Source organism: Mirounga leonina, unplaced genomic scaffold (assembly GCF_011800145.1).
Source record: "Mirounga leonina isolate KUSES-001 unplaced genomic scaffold, KU_Mleo_1.0 Mir_129, whole genome shotgun sequence".
NCBI classification, from domain to species: Eukaryota; Metazoa; Chordata; class Mammalia; order Carnivora; family Phocidae; genus Mirounga; species Mirounga leonina.
The window spans coordinates 80,243,909-80,260,291 of record NW_023270323.1 but is presented as its reverse complement, the minus strand read 5'-3'; the positions used below and the strand labels follow the sequence as shown (position 1 = coordinate 80,260,291).

Sequence of the window (16,383 nt, the reverse complement as noted above, 5' to 3'; positions counted from 1 at the left end):
GAAAAATAAAAATGACATTTGCTAAATAAGTTTTAGTACCAGAGTATTTTAGACACGGACAGGGGAGCTATAATGGGGGGGGCTGATAAACTGAGAGAGAAATCTGAATTCTAAGTGATTGCGTTTTCAAGTTGCTTTAACTTTTTTTTTTTTTTTTTAAGATTTTATTTATTTATTTGACAGAGAGAGACACAGCGAGAGAGGGAACACAAGCAGGGGGAGTGGGAGAGGGAGAAGCAGGCTCCCCGCAGAGCAGGGAGCCCGATGCGGGACTCGATCCCAGGACCGTGGGATCATGACCTGAGCTGAAGGCAGTCGCTTAACCAACTGAGCCACCCAGGCGCCCTAACTTTTTTTTTAAGATTTATTTATTTATTTTAGAGAAAGCACAAGCCGGGGGGCAGGGGGAGAGAGAGAATCCCAAGCAGACTCTGCGCTGAGCATGGAGCCCAGTGCGGGGCTCTATCTCAGGACCCTGAGATCATGACCTGAGCCGAAATCAAGACTTGGATGCTCAACCAACTGAGCCACCCAGGCGCCCCAAGTTACTTTAACATTTTGAATAATGCTACATAAAAATAAGGAGTTTGCTTTTAAACAAAACTGTAGTCTTAGATCACAACACACTAAATATTATACTTCCTGGCACCTTTGAATTATGCCAGCCTAAGAGATTTATATTTGCCAATGCAACCAGTCTCATGACTTTTTTGTTTGATGTCTGGGAAGACACTGGCAGATTTGGAAGCTTGGCTGGGACAACATCGGCAGGTGCTCCCGGACCTGTACCCACGTTGGCTGTGCGTGACCCGACCCAACACCATCCGGCAATGCTAACTGACCCAGGAGGACTGGTCACTCTACTTGCCTTTTCAGAGCTCTAACGGTCCAAAATTAAGGCTCTGCTAACATTCTTGAAAACTCTTGGGGAAGGGCCTGGGGGCTGGTTCCTGTAATCTCCTCCACCTCACATTCTAAAGCCCACCAGGCCAAGGCCCCACACTGGGGAGAAAATGCCAGTAGTTGAAAGAGAAATACCAACGAAACAGATTGAAAATGAGCTAAGAAAATCTGAGAAAATGATAAAGGTGATGAAAAATAAATAAATCAGAATTAGAAATAGTTGGAAATTAGGTGACTTAGAAAAATAAAAAAATAAAAACTAGGGGCGCCTGGGTGGCTCAGTTGGTTAAGCGACTGCCTTCGGCTCAGGTCATGATCCTGGAGTCCCAGGATCGAGTTCCGCATCGGGCTCCCTGCTCAGCGGGGAGTCTGCTTCTCCCTCTGGCCCTCCCCCCTCTCATGTGCTCTCTCTCTCTCTCTCTCATTCTCTCTCTCAAATAAATAAAATCTTTAAAAAAAAATAAAAAAAAAACTGAACAAAGAAATGAAAGGGTTCAGAAAATAAAACAAAAAAAATTTCATAAATAAAAACTGAACTGGCAATACACAAAAGCCAATCAATGCAATGGATAATGCCCTACATAAGAAAAGACGATGGAAAAGAGGAATTTAAAGAAAGTGAGATTGGAAATAGATTCTAGATAAAGTGACAAATATGAAAGAGCAGAGAAGTAGATTCAACATATGAAATGAGTTCAAATATCACAAAAAAGGTAAACAACAGATATCATGTACCTCCTGACAGAAAGACACGCCACTACCTAGGGCCAGGGTCATGACTTAGTCTTGCCCTCCCCAAATCAGGCCTGAAATCCGATCAAGCCTCTGGATCCAACTGCCAATTTACAAGAAATAGAAGAGCAAGAAGAAAGTGTTAAACAGCAAGAAGGTGATACGTTCTGAAAAATCCAGACGCTGGGAAATCCTACACGACAAACAAGCTGGTTCCCTCCACAAGGACAAAATAATTACAGGAAAGTAAAACAGAGAGAGAGAATATATAGATGAAAAAAAAAAAGAAACAAGAAACATATCATACCTATCCTAGCTTCGGGATAACCTAACTCCAACTCTTGTTTGGATCCCAAGTCACACAAACTGTAAAAAAATAAAAACAAACAAGATATTTAAAGACAACAGGGGCAGCGCACCCACTAACTGGATATCTAATAACACTGAAAGATTACTACTAATTTGTGGGGAGATGATGATGGCATCATCTTAAAAATGAAACCCTCATACTTCACCACATAATTGAAACATTTACAGATGAATCATATGATGCTTGGAATCTGCTACAAATCAAGCCAGGAGGCAGGCAGGTGATTGCAAGTGTGAGGAGTTACAGAGAAAAGAAGACCGGGCATAAGTTAGTAACTGTTGAAGCTGAGTGATGGGTACCATGTTGTTTTCCAACACCATCTCTGGCGCCCAGCGTGCGGTCTCCCGCCCACGGGTCTGCGGCTCTGCAGAAGCCGGCGGGTGTCTGACAGCTGGCGCCATTCTGACACCAGCTGCCCCGAGTGCAGACCCTGCAGCCTCACAAGACCACCCCTGCTTCAGACGCCTCCCGTACCTCCCACCCACCATCTACAAATCGGGGTTCCCACGACCCCCTCCTCGGGTTCCATAACTGGCTAGAACGGCTCGCAGAACTGCGGGAAGCACCTTATACTAACTCGTGACCCATTTATCATGAAGGACACAACCCGGGACCATCCGGATGGAAGAGATGCGCAGGGCAAGCGAGGTATGGGGCAAGGGGCGCAGAGCTCCCCACCCCGCCCAGCACCCAGACGTGCTCCCCAGCCTGGGAGCCCTCCAGATCCCCCCCAGCCCCTGGGCAGGGAATTCATGGAGGTTCCACTACCCAGGTGCGACTGATGAGCTCGCTGGCCACTGAGATTGACCGCCTCTCCATCCCCTCTCTGTCCCTGGAAGGGGTGTGGGGGTGGGGGACTTAAAGTCCAACCCACTAAGCCCGGTGTGGTCATTCTGTCCACTGCCCTATCCTGAGGCCCGCTAGGGGCCCCCCACTCCCAGTCCCAGTCTCATTAGCCCACAAAAGACATTCTTAGCACTCTGGGGATTGCAAGGGTCTTAGGAACTATGTGCCAGGAAGCAAGGACAAAGACTAAATATATATTTCTTATTGTATCACAGGTAATTTTGTACATGTTGGAAATTTTGTACATTCAAAGAGTTTTTTTTTTCTTGGGGCACCTGGGTGGCTCAGTCAGTTAAGCATCTGCCTTCGGCTCAGGTCATGATCTGGAGGTCCTGGGATCGAGCCCCGCATCGGGCTCCGTGCTCAGCCTCGAGTCTGCTTCTCTTTCTCCCTCTGTGATCTCTCTTGCTCTATCTCTCAAATAAATAAATACAAATCTTAAAAAAAAAGATTTTTTTTCCAACCTCTTACTCTATTTTCAAACATGCAGACAATTTAAAGAGAACTATCCAGTGAACCCTCATAATATCCACTACTTAGATTCTATAAGGAGCATTTCTGCTATATTTGCTTTGCTACATATCTGTCCATCTAAGAAAAGTTATTAAAAATTCTTATTATGTTAAATGAAAGATAAAAACATGTTCTATATTGTTTTGATGTGAATTATTATTTAATTTTAATTCCAGTATAGTTAACATAGTGTCATATTAGTTTCAGGTGTACAATATAGTGACTCAGCACTTCCGAACAACACCCAGTTTTCATTGAGACAGGGGCCCTCCTTGATCCCCATCACCTGTTTCCCCCATCCCCCCACCTCCCCTCTCGTGACCATCATGTGTTTTCTACAGTTAAGAGTCCGCTTCTTGTTTGTCTCCTTTTTCCCTTTGCTCATTTGTTTCTTTAATTCCATGTATGAGTGAATCATATGGTATTTGTCTTTCTCTGACTGACTTATTTCACTTAGCATAATATTCTCTAGCTCCATCCATGTCATTGCAAATGTTAAGATTTCATTCTTTTTCATGGCCGAGTACTACTCCACTGTATGTATGTATGTATATGCCACATCTTCTTGATGGACACTTGGGCTGCTTCCCTATCTTGGCTGTTGTAAACAATGATACCATAAGCTTAAGGGTGCATGTATTCCTTTGAATTCGTATTTTGTATTCTTTGCATAAATACCCAGTAGTGCAATTGCTGGGTCACAGGGTAGCTCTATTTTTAACTTTCTGAGGAATCTCCACACTGTTTTCCAGAGTGGTTGCACCAGTTTGTGTTCCCACCAACAGTGCACGAAGCCTCCTTTTTCTGCACATCCTCACCAACGTCTGTTGTTTCTTGCGTTGTTGATTTTAGCCGTTCTGACAGGTGTGAGGTGGTATCTCATTGTGGTTTCGATTTGCATCTCCCTGATGATGAGGTATGTTGAGCATCTTTTCATGTGTCTGGACTTTAATCCGTAGGGAGCTTATAAGCTATTTGTGGTAACAACACATCCCATCTGACCACACTGCGTAAGTCGCTTCTTTCTTATTTTAAATTACAAAAAGTAATTATCCTTGCAAAAACTCCAACGGTCTAAGGAACAGAGGGAAAGTGCCCCTCACCCTTGGGGCACGAGGCCACACAGCTGGTGCTTTGGAGCCTGCCTCCCCACCCCCCATTCCCAGGAGGAGCCACTGCTGGAGAGCTCAGTTTAAGAGATTATAAAAACTCAAACTTACCATGCTTCCAGCTGCCATCTTTACCAAAAAACTGCAGCACTGTTCGCACAAAGTCCTTGGCGTTAAAACAAACAACAGGACATTCACATTTCAGCAGTTGAAACACCACTTCCCTGGAAGATAAAAAGAAATTCACTGGCTTAGACGTGAATTCAGGACTGCTGACCTTGGAAAAAGTACCTCTATTGCTCTACCGAAGGTGTCACTTGCTAAACTACCTTGTAGGCGCTCTTTTTCTAGGAGCCTTCCGTGGGTTAACCTGAATCCTGTGGGAAGGTGTTACTCTCTGCACTTACAGCTGAGGAAGCTGAGACAGGCCCCACGGCTGTTCAGAGCCCACCCCTGGGCGAAGTCGCATCACCGCAGGCTAAGCCCAGCGGTACCCGAGCGGAGTGCACACTCTGGACTCCTTACAGGCTCCCCGGCACGGCTCTCCAGCCTGCTCTCCCAGCACGCGCTCCCAACACTCTGCCCTCCGCTCACACTGAATTGTCTTTCCTCCTCCAGCACACGGTGCCACATCCTCCCACAGTCTGGGCCATGCCCCATGCTGCACTCTCGCCTGCAATTCTCCTCCCACGATTTCTGCAAACTGCCCCTTTCTCCAGGCGGGGAGTCCCCCCTCCTCTGTTCCTTCTCTACTCCTGTCCATGTACCACCTGCAGCCGGGACCATATTTGTACCGTAATTTGCCTTGAAAGTAGGCTCGCCCCATTGCTCTGTGAGCTCCTTGGATATGGGATTCGTAAGAGTCGGCATTTACTGAACACTTACCATGACACCATGCTAAACACTTCAAAGGACTGTTACACTGAAATCTCAGCACAACCCTGTTAGGCAGGCACCAGATCCACTTTACAGATAAGGAAGCTGAGGCTCAGAGTGGCTAAACAATTTTCCCAGCAAGACCCTATCTTGCTGCTGCCAGGGCCCGCACTGTAAGTCTTCCTTTATAGGAACTCTCTATTCATACATTAATGAGGGTCTTGCATGAGGCTGAGGGAGAAAGAAAGCAGGAGCCCACTCAGCTCTGCACACAGGGTCAACAGAAAGTTAGATTCTGCTCAGCTTGCTGCACAGACATTTGCATTTTCTTGCGTGGCTTCCACATGGGTTTCCCTGGAAGAGGGGGCCCGGCTGGTAGAGAGGACAGAGGGCCAGCAGCACCGTGTCAGGTTTTGGCTCTGTGGACTCGGGATGGCGCAGGGAAGAGAGAAGGGGAGAGGGGCTGGGAGCTTACAGGGGAGAAGAGCTGCACTTCCACGCTGACGCCCTCACTTGCTGCAGACGCCAAGTCCCTACTAAGGTCACCTAAGAACTGCAGGATCTCCCACTAGTAAGAGATGCAGGCTAGTGGGTTTCTAACTTAAGGTAAGACAAACAACAAAAAGAGCATCTTGTAAGACAAAGTGACTGAAACACAGTGTGTTTTGTAAGTCAGTTATAGAAGTCAGTTGTGTCACATTTGCAAACAAAAAGGCAGCCAGAATATAAAAAAGGTAGACTTGGGTCTAAAAGAGGAGGCTTGAGTCTCAAGACTGACTTAGGGCTATTCCTCTGAGTCTCAGTTTCGCCATCTATAAAGTGGAACTAATAAGACCCAACACATACAGTTAATGTGAAGATGAAGAGAGCACGTGTGTGTAAGAAGACCTTACACAGGTGTGCAATAAATGGTATTCGGTATGCTTTGTGCAAAAAAGTCATTTATGTGTGTTTTCATTTAAATGTGATTTATTTAATTTTAAATCTCAAACATACTAACATAGAATTGGGATTATTCCTTCCAATTTTATGGTATGTGAGGCCATGTCTTCATATAATTGTCTTGGAACTTACAAAAATTAAACCTTAATACGCATTTATTAAAAAATAACAATAAATATTTGTGAAGCACATACTCTGTCACATTGTTCTTGGCTTGTGGAGACTCAGGAATGAGCAAGACATAAAAACCCCTGGCTCGGGGCACTCAGGGACAGACACACAGGGCGATGGGGGTGGGGGGGGGGGCACCGCTATACACAGTGGGCAGGGAAGGCCTTCTGACCATGCTGTAACACCTCAGGGAAGACTTGAAGGGTAAGGTGAACAAAAGGCCTCGTTGAAGGAGGAAAGTTCTCTATAGAAAATTTTACCCAATATGTGTGGAAGAAATGATAGACACAGAAAAATCACCATCTTCCAGACATACTGAAAAAGTGATTTCGATGACCACTGAGGGGACGTTTGGTGGGGACATTCACAATGGAGGGAGCATGCCGACACCGCCTAGCCCACAGCTTCATTGAGTGTCACGCATGTGAGGACAACACAACTGCATCGCAGAAGGTAGCCTGATCGAGTGCAGGGCACCCAGCTAAACACGATGTTCAGAAAAACAGTGAATAATTTTTATGTGAAAAAAAATATGTTTCTTAGAGATGTATGCCTGTAGTGTAAGAATGTCTCTTCCAACACTTGGGACGTAGTTATACTAAAAAATTGTTTATCTGGGATCCAAACTTAGCATCCTGCATTTTTATTTGTTAAATCTGACCATCCAACTGTGTGTGTGATGGGGTGTGAAGCAGACAGCACCACCCAGGGAAGTGCCCTCGTGAAAAAAGCTGGAGCTGGATAATGGAGCTTATAGAACGAAGCTCCAGCTTACAGAAAGTATGCAGGAAAGGGGAACAAGGTAAAGGAACCCACAATCACAAAACAGATAAGCCCAGGACATGGGACCTCCTGCAAGATGGGGTCAGAGGTCGGAGGATGCTCTTAGTAGAAGTGGTAGGAGAGACAAGAAATGGCATGCGTGACCTTGCTGGTCCTGATCCCAATAGATCAAGTGTAGAAGGACATTTTAAAAACAATCAGGTAAGGGGCGCCTGGGTGGCTCAGTCGTTAAGCGTCTGCCTTCGGCTCAGGTCATGATCCCGGGGTCCTGGGGTCCTGGGATCCTGGGATCGAGCCCCACATCGGGCTCCCTGCTCGGCGGGAAGCCTGCTTCTCCCTCTCCCACTCCCCCTGCTTGTGTTCCCTCTCTTGCTGTGTGTGTCTCTATCAAATAAATTTTAAAAATCTTTAAAAAAATAAAAAATAAAAACAATCAGGTAACTTTAGATGTGTACTGAGTATTAAATTTGCTAAGTTTGAGAATGGCATTGTAGCCAGGTGAAGAAAAGCCCAGGTGTTTTAGAGCTGCATCCTGAGCCCTGTGAGCTAAAACGACATGTCTGGGATTTTCCCCTAATCCCAGCTCCCTCCCCCTCTCCTCAAAAAGGGGCAGATGAAGGAAGCATGGAAAGACCTTTGGTTTGAGTGGGTGTGTATATAGGGCTCATTACATTACACTCTCTACTTTCATGTTTTCATAATTTGCTTTGTGTGTGTGTGTTGGGGGGGTATGGTTTAGACGAATGGGTAGCACATCGGGCAGACACCTGGGAGCACATTGCAGGGGAGGAAGAGTGGTACAAGGAAGACCCCCGGGTAGATCAAGGAGGCTGGCGTGCAGTGAGAGCAGGGGAAGAGGAACTCCCAGGCCTGGTGAGGGCCACGCGCAGACCTGCGGGCATCACTGGGAGCTGTTGCAGGGCTCCGAGCAGGGAGCGTTGTGACCTTAGTGCTCAGACCCTCTCTGGGAGCCGTGCGGAAAACAGGCTGGGGGCAGGTGGAGGCAGGCGGCCCTCAGGAAGCCCCTGCTTGGTTCGGTCAGGAGGTGAAGGCCTGAACCAAATGGCAGCAGCAGAAGGGAAGAGAGGTCAGCTTCTAGCTGTATTTTGAAGGCAGAGCCAATGGGATATACTAAGAGCTTGGATGAAAGGAAGAGGGAAGTTAAAGATAATGCCAGGACCGTTGGCCTGAGCTCACGGAGAGCAAATGCTGACATTAACCTTGACAGCAAAGCCTGTCGGAGGCAGGTTTCGGGAAGACAGGAGTTCAGTTTTGCACATGTTGAGGCCCTAGTGACTATCAGATGTCCAAGTAAAGAGCACTGAGTAAGATATATACATCCAGAATTCAGAAAAGGCCGTCCAAATATTAGGGCTCTGTTCTCACAGAGATCTTCCATAGAATAGACCTGCCTACTTGTTCTTTCAGAAGAAAATTAGGTAAATATGGGTTTCTTGCGAGCAGGCTGCTCTATTAGTCAAATGTTGTCCCATTCTCACCAAAATTTACTGCAGTGTAAGTGCCTGATGTTAAGCTTATGATTGTTGAGGCATCCATTTCAAAAGACATCCATACTGCCTGCTGTATGACAAGCCACCAGCAAAACACCCAGACAAGGAGCAGGGCCACCCCCACCTGTGCAGCTTCCCTTCCAGACAGGCCGGGGGCATCCGGACACCTGACCTGTGAGTGATCCTACTTTTCCCTTCCTAACTCCCACTCATATGATTTCTATTAGCCAATAAAGAGTGAAACCTTGAAACGGCCAGCCCCCCATCCTCAGACCATAATAAAGGCTGAGCCTCAGGCCTGTGCCCTCTCTTTCTCTAGCTATGACTTTGCTGTGTGGCCCCCGGTGTGGTGTGTACCTCCAGGACCTGTGAGTAATGAATCTTGTTCCTCAAAGTTCCCTGATGGTTTCTGCTGAATTGTGTCCTGTGATCCTAGGAACTCTAACGGTTGGTCCAGCCATAGCACTGGCCCCTGCCATTCCTCACTGGGACAACACAGATGCAGCCACAGCCTACAACCCCCCACAGCCCAGTGAGACTGTGGGAGGCTGACGGGGCCGGGCCTGGGCACCACCTGCTCACCCCTGAGCCCCCGTGAACGCCTCTTCAGGACAGCAGCTTCGGGGAGCTCCTGCCAGGCAGCTAAGGGGCTGGGACTCCGAGGGCTGGGTGGGCAGGAGGTGGATGTCCCCACCCAAGGCAAAAACCGGAGTCAGGCTGACAACACGGCAGAAGAGCTGTAACGAGGGCAGGGGCTGGAACCCCCAGCAGGACTTTTTAGGATCGCTACGGGGCAGCTCAAGCATCCCTGCTCGATCTAAAACTGTCCGATTCTAAAGGGCAGGTCCAAGTGAGGTGTGTCTTAACTATTTCCACAGAATGAAGCTTTGAAATTAGGATGAAATTAGGTGGTACTGAGGACAATTTACTTTTTGAATTTAATTTACTTTAATTTTCTAATGCTGTGAGTGAGATGAGGAAAATCATCTGGGACTGTGGTCACGACAGTGGATCTTCAGGCCTTGGGACGAAGCTTTTCTCACCAACTTCTCACTGAGATGTTGATTCAAATCCTGGAGGGGCTCCCATGGAAGGATGGAGCCTTCATTCCAGAAGCTCTTTGGGGGAAAGCAGGCTACTGTGTGCAGAGCTGTCATTTAGATCCATTTTATTTTCATGTGCCTGTACAAAACTTCTAAAAGTTTAAATAATTAAAGTTGGAGCTTGGGAGACTCTAACTGGACTCAACGAAGCAGACATGTAAGTAGGAAGTAAGGCAGTGGGAGGAGATTTCTGACCTGGCAAACTGATTATATGCCTCTTGCTCCTGGCCCCCAGTAGAGGAGTGCTCTGTTTGGAGGTAGATACACTGATCACGGAGTGTGGAGCCTTCCCCCAGGACACTGTCAGAGGCTGAGACATCCAGAGGACCACTGCCCTCTACACAGCTCTGCAGTAACATTGCAATTCCTTTAACAGAGGGAAACAGAGCCTGTGAATACAAATACAGTTTCAAAATTAAACACAAACAATGTATTTATTCAAGAAAGGTGTGTTTTATAATTAGAGAGAAAAGGCCTAGAATTAAATTTGTAAATAAATAGCTCTTTTAATGACAGTCAAGGCCAAAAGCCAAACCCATGATCTTACTCTCCAAATCTGGACTCCTCCCTATTCAACATAATAGAAGTCTTAGCCAGCGTAACACAATGGGAAAAAGAAATAAAAGGCATATAGATCAGAAACGAAGAACTATACTGTCTCTATTTACAGATGAAACAAATGTCTGCATAGAAAACCAAAGGGAATTTACAAAAAAACCTCCTGGAACCAGTATGTGAGTTTAGTAAGGTTGCAAGATACAAGATTAAAACACAAAATTAATTGTATTTCTATGTACTCTCAATGAACATGTAAAAATGATCTTTTTTTAAAAACAGTGTGTTTACCAGGGGTGCCTGGGTAGCTCAGGCGGTTAAGCATCCGACTCTTGATTTTGGCTCAGGTAACTGTCTCAGGGTTGTGAGACTGAACCCCGTATGAGGCTCCATGCTGGGTGTGGAACCTGCTTAGGATTCTTTCTCCACCTCTCCCTCTGCCCCTGTCCCCACCACTCTCTCTCTTTTTCCTCATTCTGTTCTAAAAAAATAAAATAAAATAAAAAATAAATGAAAATGAAAATAAAAATAAAAATAAAAAGATGCATTACCATTTATAATAACCATTCCAAAAAATGAAATACTTAAATAGAAATCAACAAAACACGTACAGGATCCATATGCTACACTACACGACAAATACTGGTGAAAGAAGCCAAAGAAGACCTAACTAACAGAGACACACCATGCTTGAGGACCACAAAACTCCTAATAGGAATGTCAGTTCTCCCAAGTTAATCTGTAGAACCTAGATCAATAAACCCCAAGTATAAGAAACATGAAGAACGCCACACCAAGTCACATTATAATCAAATTGCTTAAAACCAATGATAAAGAGAAAACCTTAAAAGAAGGGGCGAGGGCAGGGGCTAGGCAGGTGGGATGGGGGCGTTACCCAGACAGAGATCAAGAGAAGCGAGACAGCAGATCTCTGGTGGGAAACAAAGCAAGCTAGAAGACAGTGGAGCAACATCTTCCAACTGTTGAAAGAAAAAAAAAAACTATTGACTTTTAACTCTTTAGCAAACAAAAATATCTTTCAAAAATGACAGGTATAGCAAGATTTGTATACTACACAGAAAACTACAAAACACTGCTAAAAGATACTAAAGGTTTAGGTAAATGAAGGGACAGCCCTGTTCATGGGCCCGAAAACTCAGTACTGTCAAGATGGCAAAACTAAAGTTCATCTATAGACTCAACCCAATCTGCATCAGAATCTCAGCTGCATGCCTGAAGGAATTGAAAAGCTGATGCTAACACTTATATGGAAATGCAAAGTAACCAGAATGCCCAAACCAGTCTTCAAAAACACAAGGTTAGAAGACTCACACTCCAAGACCCTTTGGTACCGGCATCAGGACAGACATAGAGATCAAAGGAAAGACCTGAGTGTCCAGAAATAAACCCTTATATTTACAGTCAGTTGAGTTTCGAGAAAAGTGCCAAGAAAATTCAATGGGGAAAGAAGAGTCTTATGAACAGTGTTTGGAGAGCTGGGTATCAACACACAAGAGGCAGGTTTGTGCCCCTTATCTCACACCACACACGAAAATTAACTCAAAGTCAGCCACAGATTTTAATGTAAGAGCAAAAACATAAATTCTTGGAAGAAAACAGAAGTAAACCTTCAAGACCTGGGATAGGCAAAGCATTCTTAAATATAACAACAAAGGTGCAAGCAAAAAAAAAAATTGATAGAATTCATCAGATTTAACAAATTTTGTGCTTCAAAAGACACCAGTAAGAAATTGAAAAAAATAAGCCACAGATTTGGAGAACTACAGTATCAGAATATAGAAAGAAGGCTTACAGATCCAAAATAAGACACAAATAACCCGATTTAAAAATGGGCAAAAGATCTGAACAGACCTTTCACCGCAGAAGATACACAAATGGGACGAAGCACGAGAAGATGCTCAATGTAATTAGTTACTAGGGAAATGCGATTTAGAGCCGCAGTGAAATACTACTTCACACCCACTAGAACGGCTAAAACCAGACAGACAACAAGGATTGGCAAGGAGGTGGAGGGCCTGGAACTCTTGCGTGTTGCTGCTGGAATGCAAGAAGGCATACCCACTCTGGAAAACATTTTGGCAGTTTCTTAAAAATCTGAAGAGAACTGTGCATTATCAGTCACTCAGCACTGTGGGGAGGGGAAGGTGGGCTTCGAATCTTACTCCTAGCTCTCCTATCCAAATCCGACACAAAGAAAATGGGGTTCTTTTATGGTGCCGAAGAAACAAACAAAACCCGACACTGCTCACTAACCTGCTCAGCTCTCAGCTGGGTCGAACTGTCCTCATACCTCAGTGTTACCACCAGGGCCACTGCCTGTTTGAGCATTTCAAGCAGTTGGCTTTTCTCCAAATCATCCAAATACCTAACGTCACAAAAATGGTTTTCGCATGCTCTTGCGTTCCCACGGTTTAGGTGAGCTTCAACCTCATCAGCATTTTCTTCCAATGCTACATGTTTACTTGTTTTCCCTGAAAAATGACGTGTACTGTGTTTTCTTTTAAGATTCACGGGCATTTCTTTTTTTCATTATTTTTATTTTCCTTTAGGAAATGCATTCTTTTACGCTCCGTTTTCTGTAGGACTGAAGCCTCTTGGTTACACTGTGGAATGAAACAACTGGGAGGAGCCAATGAGCTGACATTCTTCTGGTTTTGGTCGGCACAGGGCTGATCTGTGAGTCTGATACTGGAGGACGGAGGACAGAGCTTGATGGATGAGCCTGATGTCTGGCTTGTAGAAGAATTCAGATTCTGTAGAAAAACGTGAAATGTTTCACGAGAATATGGATTCCTAAGACAGATCTAACCAAACTAATCTCTGGTGAACCTCGTCGAAGGTCAAGTGCGGGGATAAAGCTTCATATTATCTATGATCAAACTTTCTAATGAAACTATATAGTAGCTTCTAGAGCAGTAATTTTTCTCAACCCAGGTAGGAGCGCATGTCTGAATCATGGGCTGGAATAGGTAGGAGTCCAAAAGTCTCCAACCATACCCAATGCGTGTAATGACAGATGCCATGGGTGGGAGTATGTTACAAATGCGCCTTATGCTCAAGATGAATAATTTAACTTCCAGGTAAAGGCCATTTACAGAGAAAATGAAATCACCACAACTATTTGATAATATGTTCATCTATTTACTAAAATTTTTTAAAAATATGGCTCAACAGCAATCCTCTTCCCATCTTGATCTAGTACTGTGCAATATTCATTCATAAATTCACAAACTGAGGGTAAAAAAAGAATCTCTACCCATCTCATTACTGGATTCATTTAGAATAAAATGTATTTTTAATGTTTATTTTTCAGATTTGTGATATATTTAATGTTGTTTTGAACAAATGTATATTAATAGTACTTTAAAAATAATTTTGGAGGAAAATTTTTCAGTATTTGGCATATGGTCACAGAAAATTTAAGTTTATACTCACATTTTTATTACAGAGACATGTTATATGGTTTCAAGAAAAGACTTCCAAGCATAAAATTATATTATGTTAATAATTCTGCAGAAGAAGATACAAGAAAAGGAGTTCGAGGAGCAAAAGGGAAATACAAAAATTTAGATTGCTGTAGAATATCTTGCTCATGTTGTTTTTAAAGGGATGCTTGTGGGTATTAAGTTACCAGAGTACAGTATTTAGATTTTAGTGGTTGTATTTTAATGATGATGTAATCATTTTTAAAATGTCAATACACCAGAAATTGTGTCCTGTGAAACATTTTAAACTTGTTATGAATATTTTAAATGTCTACTTAAAAATATGTCATGAGGTATATGGCTTTTCAAAACTCTTTTGCGAGAAAGGAAGCAAAACGTTGGTGAGCCGGCTCTCTACCTCAGTGATGGGAGGGGCACAGCCAGAGTGGCACTGAGAGAAAATCTCCCCTCACTCACAAAGTGAGTGAACACCCTGTGTTCCTGACATGGCTGTGGGACTCACCTCTCCCCCAACTTCAGGGCAACCCAGGACCCGGGGCAGGTCCTGCCATCCCCACTTTACTACAGGGAGTTTCAGTTACACTGAGTTAGGCTGGACTTTGAACACAAGTAGTTTTTGCCCCCGAGTCTAATCTCTTGGCCACTGTGTCTCCCCTACCAGGTCTTTGGTGAGATGACATCTTCTTTCCCCTCCCCTCAGGCCCACACCACACAGCTCACCCACTGAGAGTTGTGTCCCCTTCCTTCTGGAACTGCTCTGTGTTTCAGCTGTCCCAGAGCCCCAGCTTTCTCCCTAAACACGTCTGCCAAGTCCTCCCCCACTCTTTAAAGGTGGGGCTCCTAATCACCCCATAGATGTCGACTCAGGCATAATTTTCACACTTCAGTAAGACTCCCAGACTACGCTCCCCACCACCCAGAAAAAAACGAAACGAGACAGCACAAAAACTGGGTGAGTGGTCTTGCCTACTGTTACTGGGACTGACCCCTACCATGTATGGCACCCAATGCACCGTGCTGTAGGGTCATGGCACTTCTCTTTCTTCCCCTCCCCCATCAAGCAAGTTCAGCTGTAGGCTCCTGGAGTAGAACTCCGTTCTTGATTTTCTGAAGCGTGGTAGCCACAGTGCCTAGCATAGAGTAGACACTTAGTAAGTATGTGTTGAACGAGTGAAAGTTATCTATTTTGAATTAATCATATTTGCAATGATTTACCCTTTTTTCCAGTGATTGATTCTTCCCATTTTCCAGAAGTACTGAATACTTAATAACGGGAATTGTTTACCACTTCTGCAGCTTTTAAAAACACAAAAAGAAAACATGAGGCATTAAAGAAACATTGAATCTAAGTCGTATAATTAGCTAAACATTGAAAGTGGCCTCTACAAACATGCTACTTACTCATTATTTACTTACATAAAACTGTAAAAACATTCATACCCAAAATGTATACTACCATTGCAATAAACATTTATGTAACACATCTTCAAATTAACTGGAGACAGATCCATGCAATCATGACATGTTTATTAGAAAGTATTACTTGGTATTTCCATTGAATACTGGAGTCCGAAAACCCAAGTTCAATATTTTACGGAAACCTTGAAAGTATTAAAGGTTTGAGGAAATTCCTATAATGCATAATATTGCAATGGAACAATTAGAGGTTCAGTAAAACACCATTAATACAAACCTCTCTTTTAAATTTTAATTTTAATAAGCCTGGGCTGAATAGTAAGCGATGGAACCCACATTCAACCCCAGGCAACATGACTCAGGTGTTTGTGCTCATAACCACTGTGATTTATGTTCCCTCCACAGCAACAATAACAACCAAGGAATGCAAACAGGGGAAATCTTTACAGTAGAAAGAACTTAGGATAAATTTAACAAAAAGGCACGACGCACTCGATGATGAAAACTTAAAATCTCGTAAAATGCATAAAACTTGATCTATACAAATGGAAGGACATAGCATCCAGATATGCATAAAATGTTCAATTCTTCCAAAAATAAATTTAATGCAATTCCAATTAGAGACCCTACAGAGTTCTTTTAATTGAAAAAATGTCAAAGTACGTATGAAATACTAAATATCTGAAAAGAGACACAGAAGGTAAGTTAAAAACCAATAAAAGCCTTGCCTTGCTGGATTATCAGAACATACCATTCAACCACCACAATCAAATCCATGTTGTATTCGAATAGGAAGAGTCAAAAGATTCCTAGAACAGAACAGACAATCCAGAAACTGACCCAAGGCTTTATGAGACTCTACTACAGAACAAAGATGGCATCTCAACTCAGTAGAAAACAACAGATTAATAAACAGGGATAGCAGCACTGCTTCTGAGAGAACAGAACACTGGGAAAACCGTTTGGAACAAAAATGATAAAGGGCTAATACCTGTATTATACAACAAGTCCTTAAACACTGGCAAAAGAAGACAATTCAATTTAAAAAATGAGCAAAAGATAGGAAAAAGTGGTACACAAATTAGC

The 16,383-nt window shown here is 43.8% G+C and overlaps 1 protein-coding gene across 1 annotated transcript in view; it reads right to left on the bottom strand.

Annotated features, from left to right (window-relative positions):
* The window catches only part of POLN (DNA polymerase nu), a gene marked incomplete at its 5' end in the record, with an annotated part of 64,149 nt that extends 48,990 nt beyond the window's left edge, over nt 1-15,159 (bottom strand). The window contains 5 exon segments of the mRNA XM_035004368.1: nt 4,585-4,697; nt 10,055-10,248; nt 12,689-12,949; nt 12,952-13,188; nt 15,097-15,159. Of these exon segments, the coding sequence (XP_034860259.1) occupies nt 4,585-4,697; nt 10,055-10,248; nt 12,689-12,949; nt 12,952-13,188; nt 15,097-15,159 (868 nt within the window).
* Between the last annotated feature and the right edge of the window lie 1,224 nt (nt 15,160-16,383).